Source organism: Boleophthalmus pectinirostris, unplaced genomic scaffold, assembly GCF_026225935.1.
Source record: "Boleophthalmus pectinirostris isolate CB_2022bp ecotype Guang Dong unplaced genomic scaffold, ASM2622593v1 HiC_scaffold_3, whole genome shotgun sequence".
Taxonomy (NCBI): domain Eukaryota; kingdom Metazoa; phylum Chordata; class Actinopteri; order Gobiiformes; family Gobiidae; genus Boleophthalmus; species Boleophthalmus pectinirostris.
The window spans coordinates 37,899,849-37,925,709 of record NW_026571299.1 but is presented as its reverse complement, the minus strand read 5'-3'; the positions used below and the strand labels follow the sequence as shown (position 1 = coordinate 37,925,709).

The window sequence follows — 25,861 nt, the reverse complement described above, 5'->3', positions numbered from 1 at the left end:
ATAATAATTAAAAAATGACTCCATTTTGTAGGTAGTGCTCTAAAAGCTTAAAAAAAGAAAAGACAGCCTTCCAGAATCACCCTCTGAAGCGCCTCCCGTGGCAATGTGAACCACTTGGTTGAAAAGCAGAGAGACAGAGGGGAGGGGATAGATAAAGCTAGAGTGAGAGATGAGAGCGAGAGACGTGCAAAAGAGGGAGAGGGGAGGGAGAGAGAGCAAGGGAGAGTGAGAGACCGATGAAAACAACCAAGTCTGAGTGCAGAACACAAACAGACGGATGCAGGGAGAGAGCGCAGTCCGAACCTAAAGAAAAAGAGCAAACATCATCGGCGTCTGAGAAGGGCGGAGGATGCTGTAGTGGGCTGAAAGGGAGGAGGAGGAGGAGGAGGAGTGAGCAGTCTGAAGCTGAAGAGGAGAGGAAAGGAGAGGAGGAGAGGAAGAACTGGGAAAGCACCGAAAGCGACAGACGGCACTCACAACTCAACTGAACAGACGGGCGAGAGACTGACCACTGCACATGAGCGTTAAGACAGCGTGCATAATCCAGCGCCGTCAAGTTTGGACACTCCATATTCGGACTAAGCCTAACTTTTTACTGCATGGGTGTGATGTGGCTTTTATTTTTGAACCTCAGATGAAGAAATATGCAATCTAGTAAGCACAAAAGCTTAACTCTTTAGCCGTCGGAAAACAACCACCCACAGCTTCAACAAAATGAAAAGGTTCTGCCAAAGGAGTGACAAACCAAGAATAATTTGTGTGTGATGTGTGAACCCTCGAAATGGCCACCGTGCGGGTGAAGTGGACAGGATGCTGACTTGGTTGAATATCTGATCTGCGACTCGGCTAAAAGGCTGTGGGCGTCAGACAGCTGGGGCCGTGATTCACAAAACTCGACTTGGCGTGAAAACAAGCAATGCAACAACTAAGAGGAGCTTTTTTCACTTTGATACAAGCTCAATAACAGCAACTGTGTGCGTGCTCATGTGGAAAAGGAGGCTTACAGCATCTCAAGCAAAGAACCTGAAGCAATGTGATCTGAAAAGAAAACTTATTCCACTTGAAGAAAAAACAATCAGGATGTGTATTGACAACTTTGAGTGAACGCTGTAATTAAAGTCAGTCCTACAGGCTTTTTTTTAGTCTAATAGACCTTTTTGTATGCATTGTTCCCTTTGAAAGACATACTTACAGGGAATATCCAAACCCAAAACGAAAACAAAATCTGTACCAGAGACTGCAGCTTAGAAACTGTGCCTTTTCATGAAGCCAATCCATATGGCAGGAGAAGTCAGATGAAAATCCTGTTTAAAATGAACAAGGTTTGACAAAACAAACAATCACAAATATGAATCTAAAAGAGCATGTAGTGCAACATGTAGTACCACAACAATTAATTTATGGTGTATGTGAAATTAGATAAAATGGCTTTTCTATCAACCATTAAAAAGCAAAGGGAGGAATCTATGTATTAAGCCATAAAAAAACTTATCAATGCTGCTGGTTGCATAATGTCATCTACTGAAGTCAAAAAAGGCTTTCTTCATGGTGTGGTAGTACCAACAGTTCTAATAGCATCCCCTTTCTGGTGGCCAGTTGTGTTGTTAGTTTGCCTCCAACCAAGCATCTGCCAGTCTAGAAATGGCTCTTCCCAAGAGGGAAGATGTCTCTGCGCCTCGGACATCCTCAGCTGCACTGCCCTGGGTCTGGAGCAAATCCCTAAAGAAATGCCTGTCTCTGCTGTCACTTTGGATCTCAGCCATAATCAGATTGCACAATTGAAGGAGGCTAGTTTTTTGGGGCTTTCTCGCTTGGAAACATTACGGATATCACATAATCAGCTGACTTCTATTGAGCCAAGAGCGTTTCATAATAGCTCTGGAACATTGCTCAGACATTTGGATCTTTCATCAAATCATCTGTGTGATTTAGAGCAACATTATTTTATAGACTTACCAGGACTGGAGGAACTGCTGCTCTTCAACAACCGTATTGTTCGTGTTGAAAGTGCAGCCTTTGCCAAACTAAGTAACCTTCGCAAGGCCTACCTCAGCCATAACCGTCTCACTGATTTCCCTTTCTTTTCGATACAAAAGCACACGCATCCACAACTAGTCCTGCTTGATCTGTCATCAAATCGTCTGCCTAAGCTACCCCTGGAGGACATATCAAACTTACCCATCACAGTGCAGAAGGGACTCTACCTTCACAACAACTCCCTGGTGTGTGATTGTTCTATGTACGGACTGTTCCATAAATGGGCAGAGCGAAACTTCACTTCAGTAACAGATTATAAAGAGGAGCACACATGTCTCGTCTATGGGATGCAGAAAGGTACTGTGCGTTTCTTTAAGCATGACCGTTATTTTGAAAAATGCGACTTCACTGGGATGAAGTTGCCCCTCACAGAGCAGGAGGGGAGTGTTTTGGCCAGTGCTGGGAGCGCAGTTCTGCTGCACTGTGTAACTACTTTGACAGGACAACATGTGACCTTCTTTTGGGTGTCACCACATCAGGAGTATGTGGCACCCCCAGGAAACAGTGACTCCCTAAAAATGTACAGCAATGGCAGCTTAGAGATCAGGGATGCCCGTGCAGCAGATTCTGGCATGTACCTGTGTATGGCTGTGGACGATCGACAACAGCGCAATGAAACCAGGGAGGTGAATCTGACCGTGGTAATGCACCAGAGTCATGAACCCCATGAGTCATTCAACACTGGCTTCACCACTCTGCTGGGCTGTGTGGTGAGCTTGGTCCTAGTCCTCATGTACCTTTATCTGACACCCTGCCGCTGCCCTCCCTGTCGAAAAGCCCCTCCTCCTCCTGCTACTATCCCAGGTCAGACTAATGAGGCAGGGGCAGGGAGTGCCCAATCCTCTATTCTCACCCCCACTCCTCCAACGACAACTGAAGGCCCTGGTCGCAAGGTCAGTACCAACAAGCATGTAGTGTTTTTAGAGCCCATACTAGAGCAGCAAAATGGAAGAATAAGGGCAGGGCAGGGCACTGGGACAGGACAAGGACATTTGGGGCCAGGTTTAATTTTAGGAGCAGAGCACCAGTCAAAACTCCCAAACCAATCCCAGCAGAAAGCAGGGGAGACAGACTCGATAATGTCAGTGTTCTCAGACACACCCATCATGTTACCGTAGCAATGAGATAGCAGTCTGAATGGCACTAATATCACCTCTCGCTCACTCTTCCTCTGCCTGTCAGTTACCTCCTCAGCACCTCCCACAGCACTCAGCACTAGACCTGAGCACTAAAGTAATCAAGCTTTGATGCTAAGAGCTAGACTTCAAAAGAGAAGTGTAAGAATATATTTCTGTTAGTCCAGGTCTGCCAACCATACTCAACAGCCAAGAACCAATGCACTGTGAAAGGCTATCTTCTGTTGAAAGCGAATCATAGAGAATAGTGATTACACAGAACCCAAAGCAACGAAAAAACAGATATTTGAGAGGGAGTTTAATTATAAGATTTAAAAGCAAAATCAGGGCAAAATCAAGAAAATCAAGAAGCTAAGACTAATAATTACACCCATATCATCGTGAGACATTAACTTGTGAAAAGGGTGTAGTAAATCTCATTAAAAAACAGACATGCAGACATGGGTGGAAGTGCATTTCAGGAAGAACGTGCACGGACTGAAAACAGAGCACAGAGCAGTCCCTTTAAGCACGGCTTGTACCTTTAAGATAATATTTACTTCAGATGCCTTTTTGTCTCGTATAGAGATAGACATGATTTTTGTAAACATTTTAGCTTTTATATTTTTCAGAGTGGCAGCCAACAAGAGCCAAACAGCATTGCATAGTGTAGCTCAGTCTCACAGTAAAATGTTTTAGAGTAGACAAGCAGATGAGCTTTCAGTGAGTAAATATAGTAACTCTTTTAAGGTTTGACTTTAAATCCCCCCTCCCTTCTCCCACTCTCCCTTGCATCCCTGTCTTCAGTAGTCAGAATCTGGAAAACAAAATGGAATTAAAATGAAAACCATTCCAAATGTTCAGATGAGATAAAGCAAAGTAAATCTTGGATGTATTAACTTGGAAATTGTAAGATTTTGCTCTCCTTCATCAGACAAGTAAATGGTGGAACACTGAATACAAAAAGAACTCCATAATTTCTGTGAAATTTATGAAGGATTGACATAAGACAATCAGGAAAGACGTGTTTGTTTTCCTACTTATTGTCTACACTGTATCCACTGCATCTTTCTCTTCACCACCTCTGCTCCTCATGCCCTCCACTCAAGTATTTTGTCTGCTTCCCTATGTCAATAAACCTGTGTATCCTTCCAGATGAATGTCTGCCTTGTTATTGTTTGTAACAAAATAAAAATAATGTCTATTGTTGCTTACAGAACTGCATGCAGTCACTTTAGCATCCGTCAAAGAAATGCCAGACACCAAAAGCCTGTAAATTCAGTTTTGACCTGTATAATGTCATTACCAAACCATTTGGCAAATCTTTGTAATATACTTGCTTTTGTGTGTGTCTGTTGATGTTGCAGTTTCGAACAATAATACTTTGGCTGGGTTGTGTAAATTCAGTAGTATATGACATAATGATTTTCCTTTCTCTTGTTATTGCTAAAATGTAATCTTCAGTTCAATACAGATAATAAGATTAGCCCCAGCTTTGGGTTATTCACATCACCTATAATATCATATAACAGATATTATATGACTACTGCTGTCATAATTAGCAACATTACTTTCATTGCAGCCTGTTGTTTTTACCGTGTCGGCCCCTGCGACCTTGTTAATGATGATCACAGCCACTGGATGGTTATGGCCCTTAGCTGTGTCAGCTCCCAACTATGTGAACCACATTATCATATCAGGTCAAGATCAGGTGATTCAAAATAGTTTCAATGATACACCAAATACAATCAGAAAGTCAATGATCATCTTTGTTTAAACATTCATTAAAGACTCTCTCATGCTACTCTTTGTAACATGCTTCTGGCGACACTGGAGTTATGTAACACAAGCGTGAAGTTTTTATAAGATTAAGTAAATAGATATCAATATGTGGGATAACCATAAATTACATGAAACAATGGCAAAGCAAAGCATTTGTTATCCACTAAAGTGAGATTATATATCAGTCTGAAAGGCTCCAGGGAAACACTGTAAGTGAATTGCACATATGGTTTAAAAACAACAAGCCAGTTTATTACCTGCCATAAGTTAAGATTTATTTGTTTAGCATTTACTCAAGTGTCCTTATATTTCCCACACTGGTGGCAGCGAATGCATCTGAGCCCATTTCATTATGTGCAAAGGAGGTTTAACAGCTTGTGAGACAAAAATCCTCTTCAACCTCCTGTTTACTCTAGAGGGCTAAAGCTCATTTTACATAATCCTACAGTTTTCATTTTAATTTAAACAAAAATGTACATTACAGAGCAAAATGCATAGGGGCTTATTAACCACTTCCTGCAGGGGAGGAGATTTAGCCCTGGTAGATTTTCATTTCTGAGAATAAAAATACTCATTACAATGTCAACAATTCAGTAATTGGTCTTAGAGGAAATATACCCATAGCATAACACCGTTAACACCGAGTTGTCTCGGATTGATTTGCGTCCATGGATGGAATTCAGCTTGGATAAAAGTATTGCTGCTCATAATGCTAAAACACAACGTGTTTTATCGATTTACATTCTATATAAAGTGAAAGGCAAGACAAGCATCCCCTGAAACATTAAAACATAGCACAAGCCCTCATCAACTTAACGTGCACCCAGCTATAGGCCATTAATCTCTCTTTTATAGCACCATTGTTCATTTCCTGTGTTGCCTTAGTGCTATTATTCAAATCAACATGATATCGCAGATCATCACAAAAGATACCACACAACCATAAATTACCATCTAAAATCACTGATTACTAAGCAGATCCTATAAGGTACAGACACTGAATAATAGAACATTATTCCAAAGGACATTTAGCCACACTGTAATGGTGCTTAGGTGAATAGAGAGAAAAAAAGACATTCGAAAATGACGTGGAAGATGAAGGAAATTCAATCAGAGCAGCTAGCTCTGCGAAAGCAGAGACAAAAGATTATTTAATGTAAGATTGTAGTACTACTAGTTCCACTTCTAATAAAAGCATAAGTAGGCTCATTTTGCTTTTATAGCTATAGTTTAACAAATGATGAGACAACGCTTAGTGACCAATACCCACAAGAGGCTTATTGGTGAAATATTAAAATATCACAAAATCTGCAGCCAAAGCAAAAAGGGTTCTTTCAAGGACATGGTCTGATACAAGCTGCTTAAATCTTATATGTTAAAGAGTATCTTCATCTGCTACATCAGGCCGAGGGTGGGTTTTGCCTGAGCAAAAGGTTAAAGCCCAATAAATGTTAACCAAATGTGAAGTATAGTTATGTTCTCACAGAGAGGTACTTATGTAAGATGGAGGGGGGAGCAGCTACTAAATATTTAAAAGGTCTTCCCTCATGCTTCGCTTACACTTCAAAACAAGTCAACATTTAGTTGAAGCTTGTGGAATAACTATCAAGTTCATCACACAACTAATTCTATCTATGTAAGACTCAAACACACACAAAACATGTTTTTCTGGCAATTATGTTTTCAGCAATGGGTTTTGGAACGGACATAATGAAGTTTTTGAAGGGAGGAAAGGGTGAACTCAAAATAGAACAGACAGTGGTAAACCAACCTGAATTTATCAAACAGAAAGAAAAACATCTGAAGTGATCATTGAAAAACATCACAATGATAAAGATATTTTTTGCCATCTCATTCTTTTATCTAAAATATCTCTTATTAATAATTCATGAGAAAATAAAGAAGCACTTGGACCCATTTTTCCAAACGTCTCCCATTTTGTGTTAATCTGAACAATAAAAAAGTCATATGCCTCATAAACACCAACACAAAAGCTGTACAATGTTATAATTACAGCAATATTTCAGCTAAATTTCACTGACTCTATTTGTTTTCAAATGGTGTTATAACATTTGTCTTGGTGTGAAAAACATATTTTGCTCAAACAAATATCTAACAATGAAAAGCAATGAGATTGAGATTGAGAAAATAAAACAATAAAACAATTACAAGTTAACTATGTCAACTTGTTTCTAATAACAAGCAATAATTGCTTCTTGGTGCAGGTAGTTAGCATAAACTGAACAAATATGGGATGTCTATCCACAAAAAGATGAAATTCAGTGATGGCTCTTCTCACCAAAAATAAGTGTTTTAAATTTAAAAAGTACAATCTGAGCCATGTGGTATGTTAAGTTAATGTAATCAGCCTTAAGTGAGCAAATTCACATTATGCATGAATATGAAACTCATGTTCGTTTAGTATGTTTGTTAGCTTGTTCACTGCCTCCATCTGTCCTGGGTTTTCTAAAGCCAGCCTGAGCTGCTGTGCCAAGGCTCATCAATGTCTAATCCTATCCGCACACAATCACACAAATGTAATATATTTAGGAAATTGAGTTAGAAATCTATATACATCTTAATGTTATATATAACATTTGTAGGCAGTTGCTATTTTGTGTTGCGACCCTTTAAATGTTGACCTGCAATAAAGGTTAAAAATATGGTGGACAGTTGTTTTGGTGATTAAGCATATGAAACTTATTTTTAAACATGAATTTAGCAATGAGTTTATGTGTATCTATTTATGTTTTTGTATTGTTGTATTTTGTATTGTTTCAGTAATTACTCATTACTTCTAATTCTCCCTACACTTTTCCAACCATTCCTACCTGAACTTTACTGCACCTATCGTTTTATAATTCAACCCTGACCATCTTTAGATTTACTCATCTAATGTCTACTCTGCACCACCAACCTAAAAAATCACTGTTTTAACATTTTGCACTTTTCAGTATTTATTTGTCCTCTAGTGCCATATTTTTTTTCCCTCCCTTTTCCTCCTGTTTCCTCACTGTTTTTCTCTCAGAATTTCCTCTCCATTGAGTTGGATAACTGTTGGCATCTCCCACCCCATGTCCAGCTTCGGTCGTTGCTGCCTCTATGGTTTCCACGGTAACAGAAGACCACCAGGATGTCTGAAAATCTGCTACAACACCAACAATGACACACACAGGAGAGTGTGCACATTGCGGTGAAAACATCATTATGTATTTAATTTTTTCTGTGTCAAAACGTGCACAGCTTGAATGATTAGCACAACTCATTCATGGAAGCACAAAACAACGTGTAGTAAGGATGTAGTAAGAAGGTCATTGCAACTATAAAGAAAGCAAATACTACTGGGCTTTTTGTATAGTAAGAGTCAATGTACATTCTTATTTGACTTTTCTCCACTGCTGTTTCAGTATCAAATTACTGCATAGGAAGAGTTTGTGGTTAAGTGGCATCCTTATATGCAGATTTACATGTTTTCAATCATGTAGTTCAATGAATCATAATAAGCATGTGTCATTTTATGCATTTTGATTTGTGGATCAAATAATGTAATAAAAAGAAAAAAAAAAAGAGTTTGTTTTCTTTTTTTTCCCATGCATTTTAAATATGAAAAAGTAGAATTGCTCCACTTTTAGTTGAGGTGTTATCAAGATATTTAGGTCATTGTATAAATTTGTAACAAGGACAGATAATAGAGTTATTATAGCCAGGATGACTTCTTGTTATAAACCAAAATAATAAATACTACATACACATATCATTGCTGATATTATTGTAAATTGCAACATATCAATTAATGGCACAGAAAGCCCCATCTGGCCTGTTTTTGACTGTGATGCTTGCTGTTGTATTGACTTTAGACATGTGCATCTAGGTCAGTATTTGCACAATGATGCACTTATTTGCTATGTTGTTTTGTTGTTGACCAACATATGATTATTAGAAGTGATAATGATAAGCATCAAATTGCGTAGCCTGAATCAATCATATTATAATACTGTGTGCATTTTAAAAAAATATGATAAAAGCCATCTCTACACTGACCCCTTACCACATCGATGGCTGTGGCAATAATTGAAATTTATTTTGTCTTGTAACAACATAAATGCATCAAACGTCCCTCTGAAAAGGCAGCTCATTCATTAGTAAACCCTTGTGAAGAGTGATAATGACTAGCTCTATCTTCTACCTTGAACTCAATAGCTGCAGAAACTCCAGTAACTACACGGCTGACTAGTAAATAATGCATTCCAACTGAGGTTAACTTTTTGTTGTTAAATTTATGAACAGACGATTGGACTGAACACTGCATTTAAAGCACAGAACAAGAATGACTCAGTCCATTTTTGCATGACACTCCCTTTATAATCTTTAATGATCATATAGGAACAAAAGGAGTATTCCCAACACAGGCCTACTCAGTGACACATAACTACATTGAAAAACATTTCTTCAGAAGAATCAGGCACAAAAATAGCTATTGCAAAAGTAATAAAAATAACAGCAGGCTGAGCTTATAGTGGAAAAACCCAACATCCCTTGAGTCGAGGCCTCTCATGGTCCAAAGAGGCTAAGCTAATTAGTGCTGGTCTCAATCTAATCTCTGGATGACTGCAAGCTGCTTCTGATGTCTTTCAGCCTGAGGTAATGGACAATAATTAGCACCATTGATTTTCTCCACTACAGTGGGAGGCGGACAAACCCGGGCGACGTTAATAGTCCTGATGTGAACACTGGGAGGGAGAGGGGAGATGGACATATACATTCCTCTGCAATCATTGTCATCATCATCATACATATAGATATGCATGCAAGATATACCAAATATCTAACCATTGTGACCAAAATGCCGTCTTATTTTGCTAGTTCCCTAAAAAAAAAAAAAAACTCAAAAGGTTTGTGTGCTCACCTCATCAACATTAAGCTAACATGTATTCAGGCATACAGAAAGCAGTCAAAAATTCCAAATGAGTCTAGCTTAGTTGATTTTCTGGCTGATATGTTTTTGTTGTACCTGAACCAATGCCAACAACATATGTCAAGTGACTCCAGGTGCAGAGAAAACACAGGATTCTGTATTGGATCAAAAGCAGCTCCTTGCGCCTAAGGTTGGTTAATGTAGTTTACTGGAGGCTTTGGGTTAATGGAACACTGCTCCTCTGATGTATTACAAGCAAACACTGGCCACAATCTATTAGTAAAGTGGGCTTCGTATGAAAAGCATCGAAATATGAAATGAGTCCAGAACACAGCTAGAAGTAATGCAAAGAACATGAAACACGAGGGGTGGTTTTATTCAATTAAGACTCAGAATGGAGAGGCACAGTGTAAAACATGTTACAGCAGCAAATTAATAACAAATGTAGTTCAAGGTAATTGGCAGTCTGCTGAGTTCAGAATTAAAACATGCCAAAAACCCTTAGGATTTTAAGGTTGAGGTATTCAAATAAGCAAAACCAGTTAAATCATTCATACTTTTTGAGACTGGATGTGATATGGTAATACATAAGCTTTTTTTTTTTTTTACTTTTAACAGCTGTGTAAGAGTGGCTGTTTTTACCGTAACAGTCACTACTTTGCTCAATTAACCAAAATATCAGATACACAATATTCTGTGAATTATAGAAAGCTAGCCCATAGCTCTAAACCACTGCGCTGTGGCTTCTGCTCTAAGCAAGGCTAAAGCTTCACGATACAAATCAATTTTGTTGATAGACAAAATATTAGACATTTGATTATACATTTGTCAAAAACACAAAAAGTAAAGCATAGAATGTATTGGAGTATTTGGAGATGATACATTGGAAAAGAAGGCAACATATAAAAATATTTTAATACATTATACAATATATGGCATTTTAAACTGCATTTCATGGAAAAATGCTGGAGGCTAACTATAATTGAACCTTTTGTATATGAAATCATAGCCATAAGTGAGTAGATTAAATTATATTGGATAATCTCTCCACGATCAAGTTTAGACTAGTATCCTGACACCAAATCAGTCACAAATAATAAACAATAAATAAAAGATAAATATTGTTATTTGTACAACACAATTGTTTTGCTAATATACACAACTGTTTTTATTAAAAGCCAATTTTAGTGAAGTCAGCAGGATAATAGACTTGCTGAAAAAAAAATGCTCTGACGGGCAAAATCTCAGTGAGTTCAACGCAAACTAATGCTTTGTTCTTACAGGTCAATAGCACCATTACATGTGCACAGCACAATGGGAGCAGACCTGTGGACCTGCTAAGAGTCCTTGATGGGATTGGATCACTGGGAGAGACCAAAATGACTGAACCACTAAACTAATGCCTGTACTAATGCGTAAAATCGAAAAGGCAGAAAGCTTTTACCACATAACCCCATGAAATGATGGCTTCTTTTTTTCCATTTGTTTCAATAGAATATATAGGATTGTCACACAAGTCCAATCTCAAATGAAGTACAGACATGTCATTTTTTGTTTAATTTAACTGAATTAACATTGTCTAAAGGTGTTAATATATTGCAGTACTAAGTGATTGAATATTGCTTTTTTTTGTCATATTGTGCAGCCCCAGAGTGAATAAAAATTTATTTTAAATTAGGTTTAGCAGTTCAATACTACTTTCTAAAAATAAAAGTCACTAGTAATTATATTTGAATTATTAAGTCCATTAGATAGATCGTGCTTTGTGATTGCCCCAGGAAACACTCCACATCAGTCACTGCGATTATCATCTTTTAACTGGTCACTACACCAATACATGTATTAGTTTTACCAATTATATTACTGTCAGAACATTCATTAGAGGCCGTCACTTCCTGTCTATTGTTAACCAATGCGGTGCACAGCCAGGCTCCACTGTATTCTGAGACCCACAATTCTAATATGCACACCACCTCAGGGGACCAATTAGGAATGAACTCAGGAAGGCATCATGACACTAAACACTGGGTTTACGTAAGCAAACAAAAACAAGAACAGACCCTAGATAAAGTAGACCTCAGACTTTGTTCTGTTTTAATTTATGTTAAAAACAGACATTTGCAATCCATCTGCAACATATTTCAGTCAGGCCAATTACAGCAGGTATGAAAGAACAAAGTGCATGACAGGGTCTGTCTTTTTCATTTGAGGATTTCATCACCATTTAATTTAATTCATCATTCATCATCGCCACAGCTTGTATTAGGAGCTCACAGAGTTACTGCTTGTCACAAATTTATACAAAATACTTTTAAAGCAACTATGGATTTACCAGTGCTAACATATTATCATATGCATACTTTGGCAGCCAAATGAAACTGAATGAAATAATGTTGAAAAAAAAGTGTTTTTTTTTTGTTTTTGTTTTTGTTTTTTTAAAGAGTCATTCAGTCTCAGTAAGTTTGTAAGCAGTTTGCTGTAATTGCCCTATTTGTCAATGTGAGATGGTGACTGGAGCTGAATTTGCATTTACTTAAGAATCAGTCAGTCGTGAAGAGTTTTCTGAAATGTCAAAGCTTCACTGATGCATCACCTTTCACATCCTTTCTAAATCCCGGTGCACAGCTACTTCATTAGTTTTTCTTTGTCCAATGGGGTATATTCAAAATAATATAAACTGATACACCCTCAAACAATTGGTCATTTTCTGTGCTACAAAACCTATTCCAAATTATATGACTAGAAATTTCAAGGGGACCTGAAGATTTTGTATGGGAGATGAGATTTTGTATGGAAGATGAAACCGTTTACACTACTGAGCAACACAAAATAGATAACAGGGAATCCAGAAAGAGACAGACAATCAATGTGATGGAGGTGTGATTTACACATTTGTCACTAATGGACATCAGAGCTTTAGTCTTCCAGGCTGTATAACTTTGAATAATGTAAATGTCTGGAAAATAAGTTATCTGACAGTGTATTCAAAAGGCCAGAAAAGGCCAGCAAAGGACACGAGAACTCATATTGCTGATGCGCTGGATGGTGAGGTGGTTTCAGTCAGACTAAAAATAGCAGCTGCAAACACTGAAGTTGGTTAGCTGCATAGTTGGAAACAGGAGATCTGGCATAATCCAAATGGCGAAAGTGACTTAACTTTAAAAACATAGAGGAGCTTGTTTCAGAGCATAAATTTCATGTCAATGAATTACATGTAATTGATATATTACTATCATTACTATATTGACTTATTGAAAGCTGTAACAATATATTATGTGGCTTAATATTTATCATGGATAGTTTTTCTTTGCAAAAGTGAGGAGATTTGTGACATTTTTGTTGCAGAGATCTGAGCTGTAGCTAATTGAATAAGTGACTTCTATGGCTAATTATTGATTCATTCAGCTATTTATTTTTTGCAGCTCAGGCCATTTAATGATATTAAAAACACGTTTCATTGGAATTATCTTGCTTTATTTTAATTGTGTGTGGCAGAAAATAGTTTGAATATTATCATTTATCTCAATATATCTCTATAGCAATACATCATGCTTCAAACTTTGTTATTGTGACAGGCCTATATACCGTAGGTGTATGTGGGAATCAGTATCGCTTATGATGCCAGAAGTCAGATCTTAAGCTGAGTGAAGCCTCCCATCCAGAATCTCATTGCTGTCAGCCAGCGTTTCCTGACTGTTGGTGGTTTTCCATGGCACCAGCAGGAGCTTTTATCATCTGGTAATTAAATTTCCTCTACACTGAAGCCTATCAACACTGTGTGATATGCCCCACTGTGGACCTGATTGTGTACAGCATGTGTGAATGAGGTTGTAGAAAACTACATAAAAATACTGAACAAAATACTACTAAATTAAGGTAATGCTAATACGCTACAGAAAAAAACAGCAATGGATTTTTGGGAGGGAAATTAAATTGCAACAACAGTCAAGGGTGCATGTCCTTTTACTGTGTATGACGGGCCTTTTACCCAAACTGATTCATCATCTGTCATCCCTGCTGCTTCTACAGCTGTCAACAGACCTTCACAGTGTAATTTAGTTTGAGAGTTATTGAGGGGTAATGGGTTTGGATTCATCATCCCTACCATGTCACTGGAGAAATAGCCATGTTAATTAAATCTTAATTAAATGCATATGACAACCAACAACAGGAGCATCATAAATAGAACAGATGAGACTAAAGGTAAGCAAAATATAGAAAATGATGTAAAACTGAAATTGTTCATCTGAACATAGGCAAAATATTGAGTATTTTTCTATAACTGAAAAAAAGCTGCAAAGAGCACAGATTAATAATAATAATACAATTACTACTATGGAACTCTATGAAGACCCAGACATTGAGCACCACACAAATACAGTCCTGTCATATATTAAATTTTGTACAGACAATGTAACAACTAAAAAACACATTAAAGTGTTCCCCAATCAGAAACCCTGGTTCACCAGCAGGGTGCGTGAACTGTATAGAGCTCGGGATGCAGCACTACAGTCAGGAAATGGGGAGGAGTATCGAAGGGCGAGGGCCAACCTGCGCAGGGGCATTACAGTTGCTAAAAGACAACATGCAAGGCAAATTGAGGATAACTTCAGTGATAATAACCCCCGTGCAATGTGGAGAGGTGTGAGGAATATGACAAATTACAAGCAGGGCAATCCCACCTCAGCTCCCATCAATCCATCTCTTCCTGATCAGCTGAATTCCTTTTTTGCCCGCTTTGAGGACAGCCCTAACACCATAGGAGAATTCCATCCATCTGCTGTGACCTGCCCTCTGGACAGTGAACACCCACTCACTTTCCAAAATTACCAAGTTAAAAAAGAGCTGCTTCACATCAACTGCAACAAAGCTGCAGGACCCGATGGAGTGACAGGTAGGGTACTGAAAGCATGTGCTGATCAGCTTGCCCCAGTATTCACAAACATATTTAACATGTCACTAAAGAAGGCCACTGTTCCCAGCTCTTTTAAATCAGCCACCATTATACCAGTGCCCAAAACCTCAGCTGTCACCTGCATGAATGATTACCGGCCAATTGCTCTCACTCCGGTAATCATGAAATGCTTTGAGAGGCTAGTCTTATTTCACATCAAATCATGCATTTCCCCAAATTTGGACAGGCATCAATATGCATATAGAACCAATAGATCCACTGACGATGCCATCTGCGCTGCACTGCACGCTGCTCTGACGCACCTGGAAACTCCCAACAGTTATGTCAGGATGCTATTTGTGGATTACAGCTCTGCATTCAACTCTATCAGCCCAACCAAACTGTTTAATAAACTGCTCACTCTTGGCCTCTCACCCCTCTTGTGTCTCTGGATAAAGAACTTCCTGACCAACAGACGCCAGCACGTCAGAATTGACCAGCATTTGTCCTCCACCATCACTGTGAGTACAGGTCTGCCTCAGGGCTGCGTCCTGAGCCCAGCTCTCTACTCCCTCTTCACATATGACTGCGTAGCACACCATAATTCCAACACTGTCATTGCTGATGACACAAACATTGTGGGGCTCATAACAAACAGTGATGAAGCTGCTTACAGGGAGGAGGTCCTGACACTGATCTCCTGGTGTAAAGACAATGACCTGCACTTAAATACAAAGAAAACTAAAGAAATGATAATTGATTTCAGGAAAAACAAATGCATTCCCCATCACATTGGCCTCTACATCAACGGAGAAGAGGTAGAGAGGGTCTCCAACTTTAAGTTCCTGGGTGTGGAGATCAGTGAGGATCTAACCTGGAGGTTAAACACCATCAGCGCTATAAAGCGTGCCCAGCGGAGACTGTTTTTTCTACGAACACTCCGCCAGAACGGGCTCTCCCAGAAGCTCCTAACCAACATTTACCGGTGCACCATCGAAAGCGTTCTAACGTACTGCTGTACATCATGGTATGGAGCCTGCACAGCTGCTGAAAAGAAGGACCTGCAGCGAGTGGTGAGAACAGCTGAAAAGGTGGTGGGCTCCTCACTCCCCAAACCTGGACACCATCTACTCTTCACGTCTCCACACACGGGCCTCCAACATTTTGCAGGACCCCACACACCCCGGGAACTGCCTCTTCCACACTCTCCCCTCAGGAAGACTTCAAACTCCCCTCACACGCACAAACAGGCTGCGCAACAGCTTCTATCCACAAGCAGTGGACGTGCTAAAAGGGCACAGGCACAGATGAAAGACCTGAAGGGACTCGGTGCAATAATCTATTTATTTTATTTAATAAATGTTGTTGTTTTTTTTGTTTTTTTTATTGGTATGGATGTGAGGATGTGTGTATATTTGTAAACTTTTTACTGCTACAGATCTGCTCTGCTGAAGTTTCGTTGTATTTCATACAATGACAATAAATAAATCTATCTATCTATCTATTATATTAACTATAACTTCTTGTTAGGGCTAGGAAAATGTTTTGTTTTTTTTTGTTTGTTTTTTTGTTTTGTAGTCTCTCAAAGCCATAGCCTTGATCGGGGGCAAACAGCAAGTCTATGTGTCTGTGCGTCTGCATCTATCAGCCAGTCGCACTTTTAGACACCATGATAGTGAGTCATGGAGACAATATAGCACCATGTGGTACCTCACTGGTCATTTCACATGTTGCATTATCATAACCAAGCATATTTATGATTATCATGTTTTTAATATAATGATGATGTTACCGATCAAAATTTAGGAAATATATTTTAAAATCTAACAAAATCAATCAAACCATGTACGGTATACAAAGTTCAAAATACAAGACCCTTTTAATTTTTGGTTGAAGTTAAGGAAAAAATAAATAATAATAAAAAATATATGCAGACATTGAGATTAATGGACAGACATCAGAGAGCAACTAAACTATAGCCAATTATGAGAGAGGAGAGGAAGCATCTGGGAGAGAGAGTGCGCCTTGATCAAGTCTGACTGTATACTGCCACCTGTGTGTCAAATAGGGTATAGCAATGTTTCAAACTTAAGCTGTAGAAATAGACTGTCTATGAACTAAAAGTATTCCCCATTACCACCTGCTCAAGACATATCTCACCACTTTTTTTTGTTAACATCTTCTGGCTGTATCAAAGCATCCTACTACTAGAAAAACAAATGTATAATTATAATTCAATTAGCATAAAAATGAACTATTCTTCAGTTTGGCATAGATTTAGGAGAATATAAACTTCCCCTTCATCGTCAATTAGATGTAAGGGATTTTCCGCAGGGGGACTGGGGATGGCTGCCAGGCAGGGCTACCTCAAGTCCCGGTTCAAATGCAGGTTCCAGTTCATCTACAGTTCACACATACTCGCATCTTTTTGAAGCCGCTAAGGATCATGATTATTCAGGACAGAGAAGAGAGGCACTGCATGTCATCAGTACAACATCGACCCTCCTATTTTCTACCCCCGTACACAAAATATAACTCCCTTTAAATCTCGGTGCCCTGAACTTAAACCCACGAATGACCCCATGTGTAAATCCTCGTCAAGAATAATCGCTCGCTCGTCTGCACTTCTCGTTTTCTAAGCTTTCCACTACTCTAAACATTTCTCTGCCCTGTGTGTGTGGTGAACTTTTAACAACGCGACCCAATGGATCAAGGCTTTTATACACTACAAAAGACACAAAATAAGTAAGAAACTGATCTGGCTTGATCATAATATCAACATGAATGAATAGCATATACTAGTCTTTTCTTTAATTAGATAAGTTTCTCTTATCTTAAAAACAAAGACTGTACATTTCATTTTTTCACAAAATACAAAATTATACTGTATCTTATTGTAATATGTTTGTGTTGGGGAGTGAACAATTATGGCAAAATACTGAATAAAAATTTTTCTTAAAAGCATTATGATTAGATTTGCAATGTGTGTTGTACTAATAGGATTCTGCTTCTGCAAACATTTAAAACACGCTAACTAAGGCATTAATACTTGAGAAAAGACTGAAATATGAGCTGCTAAACTAATACATTGATTCCATATGTTTCAGAACCTGTTTATAGAGGTTTAAACTACAAATTAATATACATAAGACAGCATTTTCTTGTTTACTAAGTAAATTATGTTACTTAAATAAATGCAGTCTTTGAATTGTAACCATTCGAAGTACAGTTTTGATTCATTTGCGTTACATCTTGCAGCTATGGGGTTGACCGTTAGAAAAAACATGCTGCCGTTCACTGACCCACTCATGTAAGTAGAAGCCGCTCATATAGTGACATGACATAGCAGCAGCAGATGAACATTCTATACACCCCCAGTCCACTGCACTGAGCATGCTCCCCTAGTCTCATCAGACCACCTCCTCTCCTTCCCTTCTTGCCTTTAATCTGCAGCAGAAAGTTCACCCAGAAGTCAACAGGGCATATACAGGAGCTGCGCCTCCAGTGCCACACGTCTCACGGCTTACACTCGCTCGCATGTACAGGCAGGGCATCTGGGACACACAGTGGTACAGAGCAGAATACAGAGCAACAAGGCGAGGTGCAGCCAGGAGGCATCAGCATTTTAAATTAACCCTTGATGAATGCAAAACAACTTGGTGTCAGAAACTCCCTTTGTGCTTTGTGATACTGAAAGGAAAAGTGAGTAGAACAAAGAACAAAGTAAACGATTGTTCAAAAAGACAAACATTGAACATGGATTTTTTAAGTCAGATGCCTTGTGTGACACTATTCATTTGGACTTCGCACAAAATTGTATACTATCTACAATAATTTAGTTTCAAAATGACAAAATGAACTTCTGGCCCTCTATAATAAAGGCGGAGAAACTCACCACTTCACTGAAAAGGAAACTTTAACCGAAGATATGAGAAAAAATGACTTTGGGAAATTGGAGAAATTGCTAATAATGGAATATAGAGACATCACGACAGACTGAAAGAAAACAGCAATGAGAGGAAGGCATCAGAATGTAGGTTATTGCGGTCTCACTGCACCACTCCTGAATTTCAAATAAGAACCCTGGGCAGAGCAGAGCAGAGAGCAGGGGAATGAGAGGAGGCAGGGTGAGAGAGGCTACAGCTAGCACTAGAGGCAGGCAACAGAAAGTGCTTATTAATGAGATATCTTAACTAATGGAGTGAAACAAAGAGAAAGTGAGGAGATGGAGAGGAGCACCAAGTGGCCAACAAACCTACAAGGACTATTTTACGAGAGATTTCAGGCCTTCCTTTAGATATACCATCTTGTCCTTCTTTATATTAGTTTATACTTATACGCTCATAAAACAGAACATTATCTGCCATTTTAATCTATAATTGCCTTAGTGTAATTCTGTCTCAAGACACATTGGTTAAGACAGACAAATTGTAGGCTCTTTCTCTAATGGCTGGTGAATTTGAGGGGCAGCTCTTTGATCTGAGGCTGTCGGGCCTGAACACTGGCTGTGCAGGGTGGTCTCCCATCATGCTCGGCTGATCACAATTGCAGCTTTACTATTGGCTGCCTGATAGTCCCTCCCATCGGCCGCGATGCTACACGCCTCTGACAACTTCATTAGCTCAATTCGACCCTCCGAGTGCGCCCTGACACACAGGGCTCTGCCAGCAAGACGCTACTGCAACCCAGGCAGGATTACCACGGCAAGATTATTTACTTGTATCAGACTTTGGAGAGAAAATAAAGTGAGAAAAGGAAAAAATAATGAGTCATAGTTTTGAATAGACAAGATTTTAATGTAAGGTTATTAGACAATCTCTGTGCCAGCAGCCGAGTGTAACTTTGAATGACATTTGAAATTATTGTCATATATGTACTCACATATTACTTATTTAAACTGTAAAGACTTGGTGTTTACATTTTCTGTGTTCACACCATTCGGACATAAATAAAACATAACATCCTGCTGTGTGCCTTCTGCACAGCTGTTGTGATGTCTCTGTTTGGGACACCTAGTGGTCAGCCCATAGTGATTTTAAAGTTGTGGAACAGGACAGTGAATGTGTGATACTGGGGTTTAGTAGCAGGTCGTTGCAGCTAATCCTGCCTCAACATCTTTGTAACTCAGTGGTGGATAGGTGAACTGTTGAACCCTGTCCCTGCAGCTAAGGCTTGGTATAGCAGCAAGCTAATTAGCCAGTCACAAGGATGCTATCGCTCCTGCCCCACTTCTGCTCCTTTTTATCTCTCATTCATGAGCCCTTGGTGGTGCCCTTGGCATAGGCTATGTAAACTATCATTTCTCACCAGCGAACACACTAGGCCTGGCATTATAAACCATGGCACAGGTCGGATAATGTGCACGCAGGCTAATGAACTTGTTGAGGTGATGCAGTGCAAAAAAATCAAAAGGGAATTTACAAGACAAAGCTCGGATTTATTATGCAAGTGTTTGCATAAAATGTACAGTGTTAACTATAATGCTAATTTTAGGAAAAAGCATCTTAAATTATTACTCTCCAGAATCATGTGATTTGTTTGGTGAACCATTAAATTTTTACATAGTCCTTACCTGTAGTCGGAGATAGCATAAACTGAATGCCAATTTAAAACTCAAATTGATTTTATTTTTGCCAGAGAAATGAAAGACCAGACTCAGGAACAGAATTAATAGCATAATCTAGAATCAGCGTGAATATAAACCCAAAAGGGAGTAATTATCAAGGAAATCATAAAACAATAGTATTCACACTGCTGCTAAGACCTCACATTGACAGATAAAGATAATCTGTAAAAGGTGATTCTACTGGTAGTTTTTTTGTTGTTGTTTTTTATGTCTTTGGGCATTTTATTTGTGAAAAGAACTGTATTTGTCTTAAAAAGGACCATCATTGATTTTAAGTTATTTTTTCTGTATCACTTTTTTAAGTTATTTGAAAACAAAACAGTAAATGGAATTATTTATCCACAAAATGAATGTGTTCAGGCTCTTGAGCAGAAATGGCTGCCTGGCAGAGAAAGAAACTCAATTCCGCCTCCTGCTGAGGGAGAGTGGAGTGCTGGCTGTCGACAGGTACACCAGCCCACTACCACACGGCTACTGTTTTAAGAGACAAGTCAGAAGTCAGGAGTAAATAGGAGAGATAGAGTGAAAAATGGAGAAGGAGAGAGGTAATAGATTTGAGAGTTTGTGGGGAGTAAACAGATGGAGTAAACACAAGCACAAGGGAAACCGGGAGACTCCCATAGAACCAGCTGAATGTGTCAGTGACACGGCACTGCACACGCAACAAAGTGTTCTCACATGCACATGTACATGCACACACACATACATACACATACACACACACATATACACACCCACACAATCACACACGGTTCACCAATTGGCAGGATGCTGGGACCCAGAGCTCCTATCCAGAGCACTGACAGGCACACAGAGAACAAGCTGCCTGACAGCTCATGACAACTACTCTACTCAGCTTGTGAAAGGAGAGAGACATCCTTTCTCTCGCTTCTATTTGTCTAAGTGCTCTAAAAATGGGCAACTGAAACAAAATGAATAATACAAACATGAGCAGTGTATTTCAGTCAATTGTGAGTGTATGAGGTCAAAGGTTGATTGACCCCATCAGCTTCTTTATTTTTGGCTTCTCTAAAACTCTATGGTGTCTTCACTTACCAAACTTACTGTGCACTGTGAATAGCAGAAGCACTTGGCTATTTTGTTGCTAAACTTATTGACGGCAGACTGGTGTGAGCAATCGAACATGAGACTAGAAAACATTCAGAGCAGAGTGGTGTCATTAGACATGAGAAGAGTATCATTGTCAGTGGCTAAGTTATGAAAGCTCAATGTAAGATTAAAAGTAAAATCATGATGGCAAGAATATTTCATGATAGTTATGTTGGATAAAAAAGGGGTTTGAAATTGCTCATTTAAATGTGTGCAGTTTAAGGAATAAAGTTAATGAAGTTATGAATTTAATAGAAGATTATAATTTTAGGTATTAGCTCAGAAACACATTTAGATTCAACAATAAATAGCTCTGCTTAGGTATAGATGGATATAATATTTACAGATTAGTAGAAATCTACAAGGGAGGAAGGTAGCTTGCTATGTCCAAAGCCTATTCCAGTCAAAGTGAAATGACTTAATACCCCAGGAGTGGAAGTGATGTGTTAGCTACAGCCCATTTAAAGCCTGTCCTTCTTTCCCAGCAGTTGTATCTTCCAAATATGTAACATGGATAAGGTGTGTTTAATGCCACAGGCTCTAGTCCACAGCCAAACTTCATTTAGCAGTGCTGCAGCTGCTGCTGGGTGAACCACCACACATCCACAAGTTAACAGGTACATGGTCTCTGAACTCCCCTGGGATCTCACCCATACCCTAAGGCCCTCAGAACTCATTCATTGATGATGACTGATCACAGCCTTGTGGCCACATCTCTCTATCAGGAACTTCATTACAATAAAGATTTACTGATAAAAAAGTTTTTCACAGACTTAACAAAACTCAACAAGCAACAGTGGTAAATGAACCATTTAAATAGCATCCAGGTTTTATGATCTCTACAATTAACTTCTTACACATTTTACCAACTTTTGACATCTGTCTACATATGTGTATAACAAAAGTATAGGATGGGAAAGGTTGACAGTAAAACTTATCACAATACACTTAGATGTATGGTTGTACGTTCAAGACATTAATCCATTTAACTGACCACCTACAATAATGAGCAGTTGAGCCAGAGTCTGTGACAGGATTAAACATAGACCGTGCACCAGAGTGTCAGCAGATACACACACACACACATTATCAGACTGACTGTCAGTGTGTGCCTTCTTATTCTATGTGTGGTAATAGGCAGTCAGCTTCACAGCCAGAGCATGACCTAGAAAGTGAAACCACACGGCAAGGGACTAAATGTGTCACAGGGGCTCAATCATTCTCCTCCTCTCTGAAGACATGCACCAAGAGCAAAGAGTGAGAGAGGAGGAGGATGGAGAGAGAGAGAGAGAGTGAGGAAGGAGGGAGGGAGTGAGAAAGGAGGAAGGGAAAGAGGGAGACGGAGGGGGAGACCAAGGCTCTATCACACACTCACAAGCTAATTAAGTCATTTGAAATAGCCACAGAGGGTACCTGTATGCAATCTAGCCAAGGCAAAGGGTTGATGAGGCTCTGTAAGGCCCCGGGCTAACTTCAAAAAGAAGGCAAAGATGGAACGAAAGAAAGGCAAAAAAAGAGAAAGGTGGTGTATTTTTAATTGAAGCCCAACTTGAAGAAGAAGACGAGTATATGTGAGTGTGTGTCTCCTCATGTCGGGAAGCAAGAAAAAGGTTAAGCACATGCCCCCAGCAGAGAATGTCTGAGCACACAAGCTCTCAATGGGGAGCAGGTGGGAGGACGCTGTGTTGGAGGGACAGAGAGAGGTGAGGCAGTAAGACCCAAGATAATTGAGAGAGTTCACCAAGCGGCCATGACTCGTGCTGTATGTCTAATGGTTATCAGAACAATCTGGTCAAAAACTTATTAGAATTTGTTTTGAAATTATAGACTATAATACTGAATGGTAAAGTAACAGTAGTGTCCAGATAAGATAGGAAAGTTCTAATTCAAGGATAAGTACTCTCTTAATTTAAATCTACACATACATATGTAACGTTTACAGTGTATATTTAGGTGATTGGTATATGGATGTGGATTCCAGAGTGTGACATTAAACCTAATTATTGTATGTGCATTGGGAAAAAAAACACACATTGGAAAACATTCACATTGTAACAGTGACTGGGCTCACTCTCTCTCAGATCTGATTTGTGGATCAGGGTGGGCTATATAGCAAAAGGTCATTTCATTTCATAATTTGTGATTATATCACGATTAATGTACATGTCAGAGTTTTCTTTTGCATTTATGTGGTAAAAAAAAACTCATCTGCTTCTTTTGAAAGTTCACTCTTGATCAGAGCCATAACGAAGCTCTTTAATAAGAGAAGCGGATGGGGAAAAGTGGCCATATTTGAGCGTAGACTTAAAATTTAGGAGAAAATTTGTGAATCATGATATGATGATATAGCTGGTTATCACAGGGATCAGATCACAATTCATATTTTATCACTACAGCGCACAGCCCTATCTTGGCTTGGTGGCGTCACCTGTTTGATAGAAATAGCAATAACATTTACAAGAAGACAAAAGTGTGGCGGACACTTAACCAGAGATGTTAGCACAGCTTTCAACAATTATGTAAATCTGAAAATCATTTGGCTTTTGGCCTATTGTTGACATTTCAAAATTTGGAACCACTTTTCACATAATCTAGTGTAATAGATTGTATGCAGAAGTCCACAGCTGTACTGAAACCACACACACCTCTGTGAAGGTTGTGGTGCCATGTCTCCTTTTGCCAGGGGCAGAAGCCTGGCGACACCAGCCTCTGAACTGGGTCACAAGTGTAAAGAGCGCAGCATTGGCAGTGTGCTGATCACAGGAGAGGGCAGACAGAGGCTTGGACTGAGAGTGATTGGGCTATTCTAGGTCAGCTCTCTCGACAATGCACCACTGTCTCCTAATGTTTAGGTGCCGCAAAATGGATACAAAAACACAGACGAAAACCATACTAACTACATAATAATAAAGTTGCCAAATTAACAGTGCCAATGAGGTTAAAGGCAGCTTAGGAACCCTTAGAATTAGTTACATCTCACTATTTCAGTTCCAAGACTAATAAAGCTGTATGCAGCAGATCTCCTCAGCAGCCTATAGAGAGAGATCAGCCTGTGGACTTCAAAGGGGTTGCAACTAGGTCACGGCAAGACACTGCAGTCAGCTCCGGCATGAGTTTGGTCTGAGACATTTCACTCTCTCTCTCCTCTGTGTGTCTCAATACAATGATATCAGTGAAATTAAAATGGATTATGGTGGCCTTCTTTCTTGTCGTCCCCCGAGGTCGTACAGCACCATGTCATGTTACTGTTAGTATAATGTGACTTCTTTATCACTGTCCATCGGAGCTGCAGCTCAGCACTTTAACTTATGTTTAATTTAGACAGGGACAGAGAGGAGGAGATGGAGAGAGGCCATGAGACGAGGCTAAGAATGCAGAAGCAGTCCAAGTCTCCATGGTCACATATCGCCTTTCTGATCTGTCAAAGGCCAACAAGACAAGATAGAAGACTCTGCACAGTGAATAAAAAGATAAGAAAATATAAAGGTGACTAGATATCTTAGCAAAAGAATGTGTAATGTCATCTTGATAAAAGCAAAACTTCTTAAAAATTAGTATCAGGTCAATTGCAAGTTTTTAGCTTTTAACCATTTTACAAAACAGTCCACTCATCAGAAACAAACTTGGAGTTGTACCTAAATTCTAGCATGCTTCAGTAATCTCTGTTGTTAACCCTAAGTGATCTGAAAATGCAACCTCCACCAACTTGGTCAGGTGTATCTAACTTTGCATGGCAAAATTCACGAGAAACTCCAACTCATGAGAATTCATCTTGAGATGCTCTCGCTGTAAGATTTAGCATGTGAGTGGCCCAATCACAGAGCAGTATTGAGGTTTTTGAAGAAGCCAAAGGCCAAGCGCTCACGTGAACCTACTAATAAACAAACATGCCAATGCTGACAGATGTACTTCTGGCTATTTTAGCATCAATACAGATTATTTTACTTGTAAAAATGTGCAGAGGACAAACACATTGTGCATTTGTGGACAGGGGAAATGTCTGTGAATTTTACAATCACTTTCAGCAAAAGCTTTCCGAGATTTGATACACTGTGAGCCAGGTTAGGGTCTATCCCCTTCTAATTAAGGAATCTATACTCTATCAGGAAGTCATCGATGCATCCTACAAAAACATACAGTGAAAAATCTATTTTTGTTCATGTTGGAAATATAGTAGAACTTGGGCTTGTTGCAGGTCATGATGATGACATAAATCACCTAGTAAGACAACAAGTAGTAAGACAAACTCGAGGTACCCAACCCTTACAGATTACACTACAAAAACAGCATTTTAGGTCAAATTGTAATGGCAGTCCATCCTTCTTTACTTTGCTGTCTGAAAAAGCAGTTGAAATGAAAAAATAATGCATATGAATAGATTT

At 39.1% G+C, this 25,861-nt stretch overlaps 2 protein-coding genes across 2 annotated transcripts in view; one reads left to right on the top strand and one right to left on the bottom strand.

Annotated features, from left to right (window-relative positions):
- Positions 1-25,861, bottom strand: part of LOC110171132 (E3 ubiquitin-protein ligase RNF123) — an 84,971-nt gene that overhangs the window by 32,492 nt on the left and 26,618 nt on the right. The window lies entirely within an intron of this gene.
- Positions 1,497-8,196, top strand: amigo3 (adhesion molecule with Ig-like domain 3). The gene is made up of 2 exons (XM_055160422.1): positions 1,497-2,930; positions 7,817-8,196. Exons 1-2 carry the CDS (start codon positions 1,512-1,514, stop codon positions 7,853-7,855), a joined length of 1,458 nt encoding a protein of 485 aa, XP_055016397.1. The 5' UTR covers positions 1,497-1,511; the 3' UTR covers positions 7,856-8,196.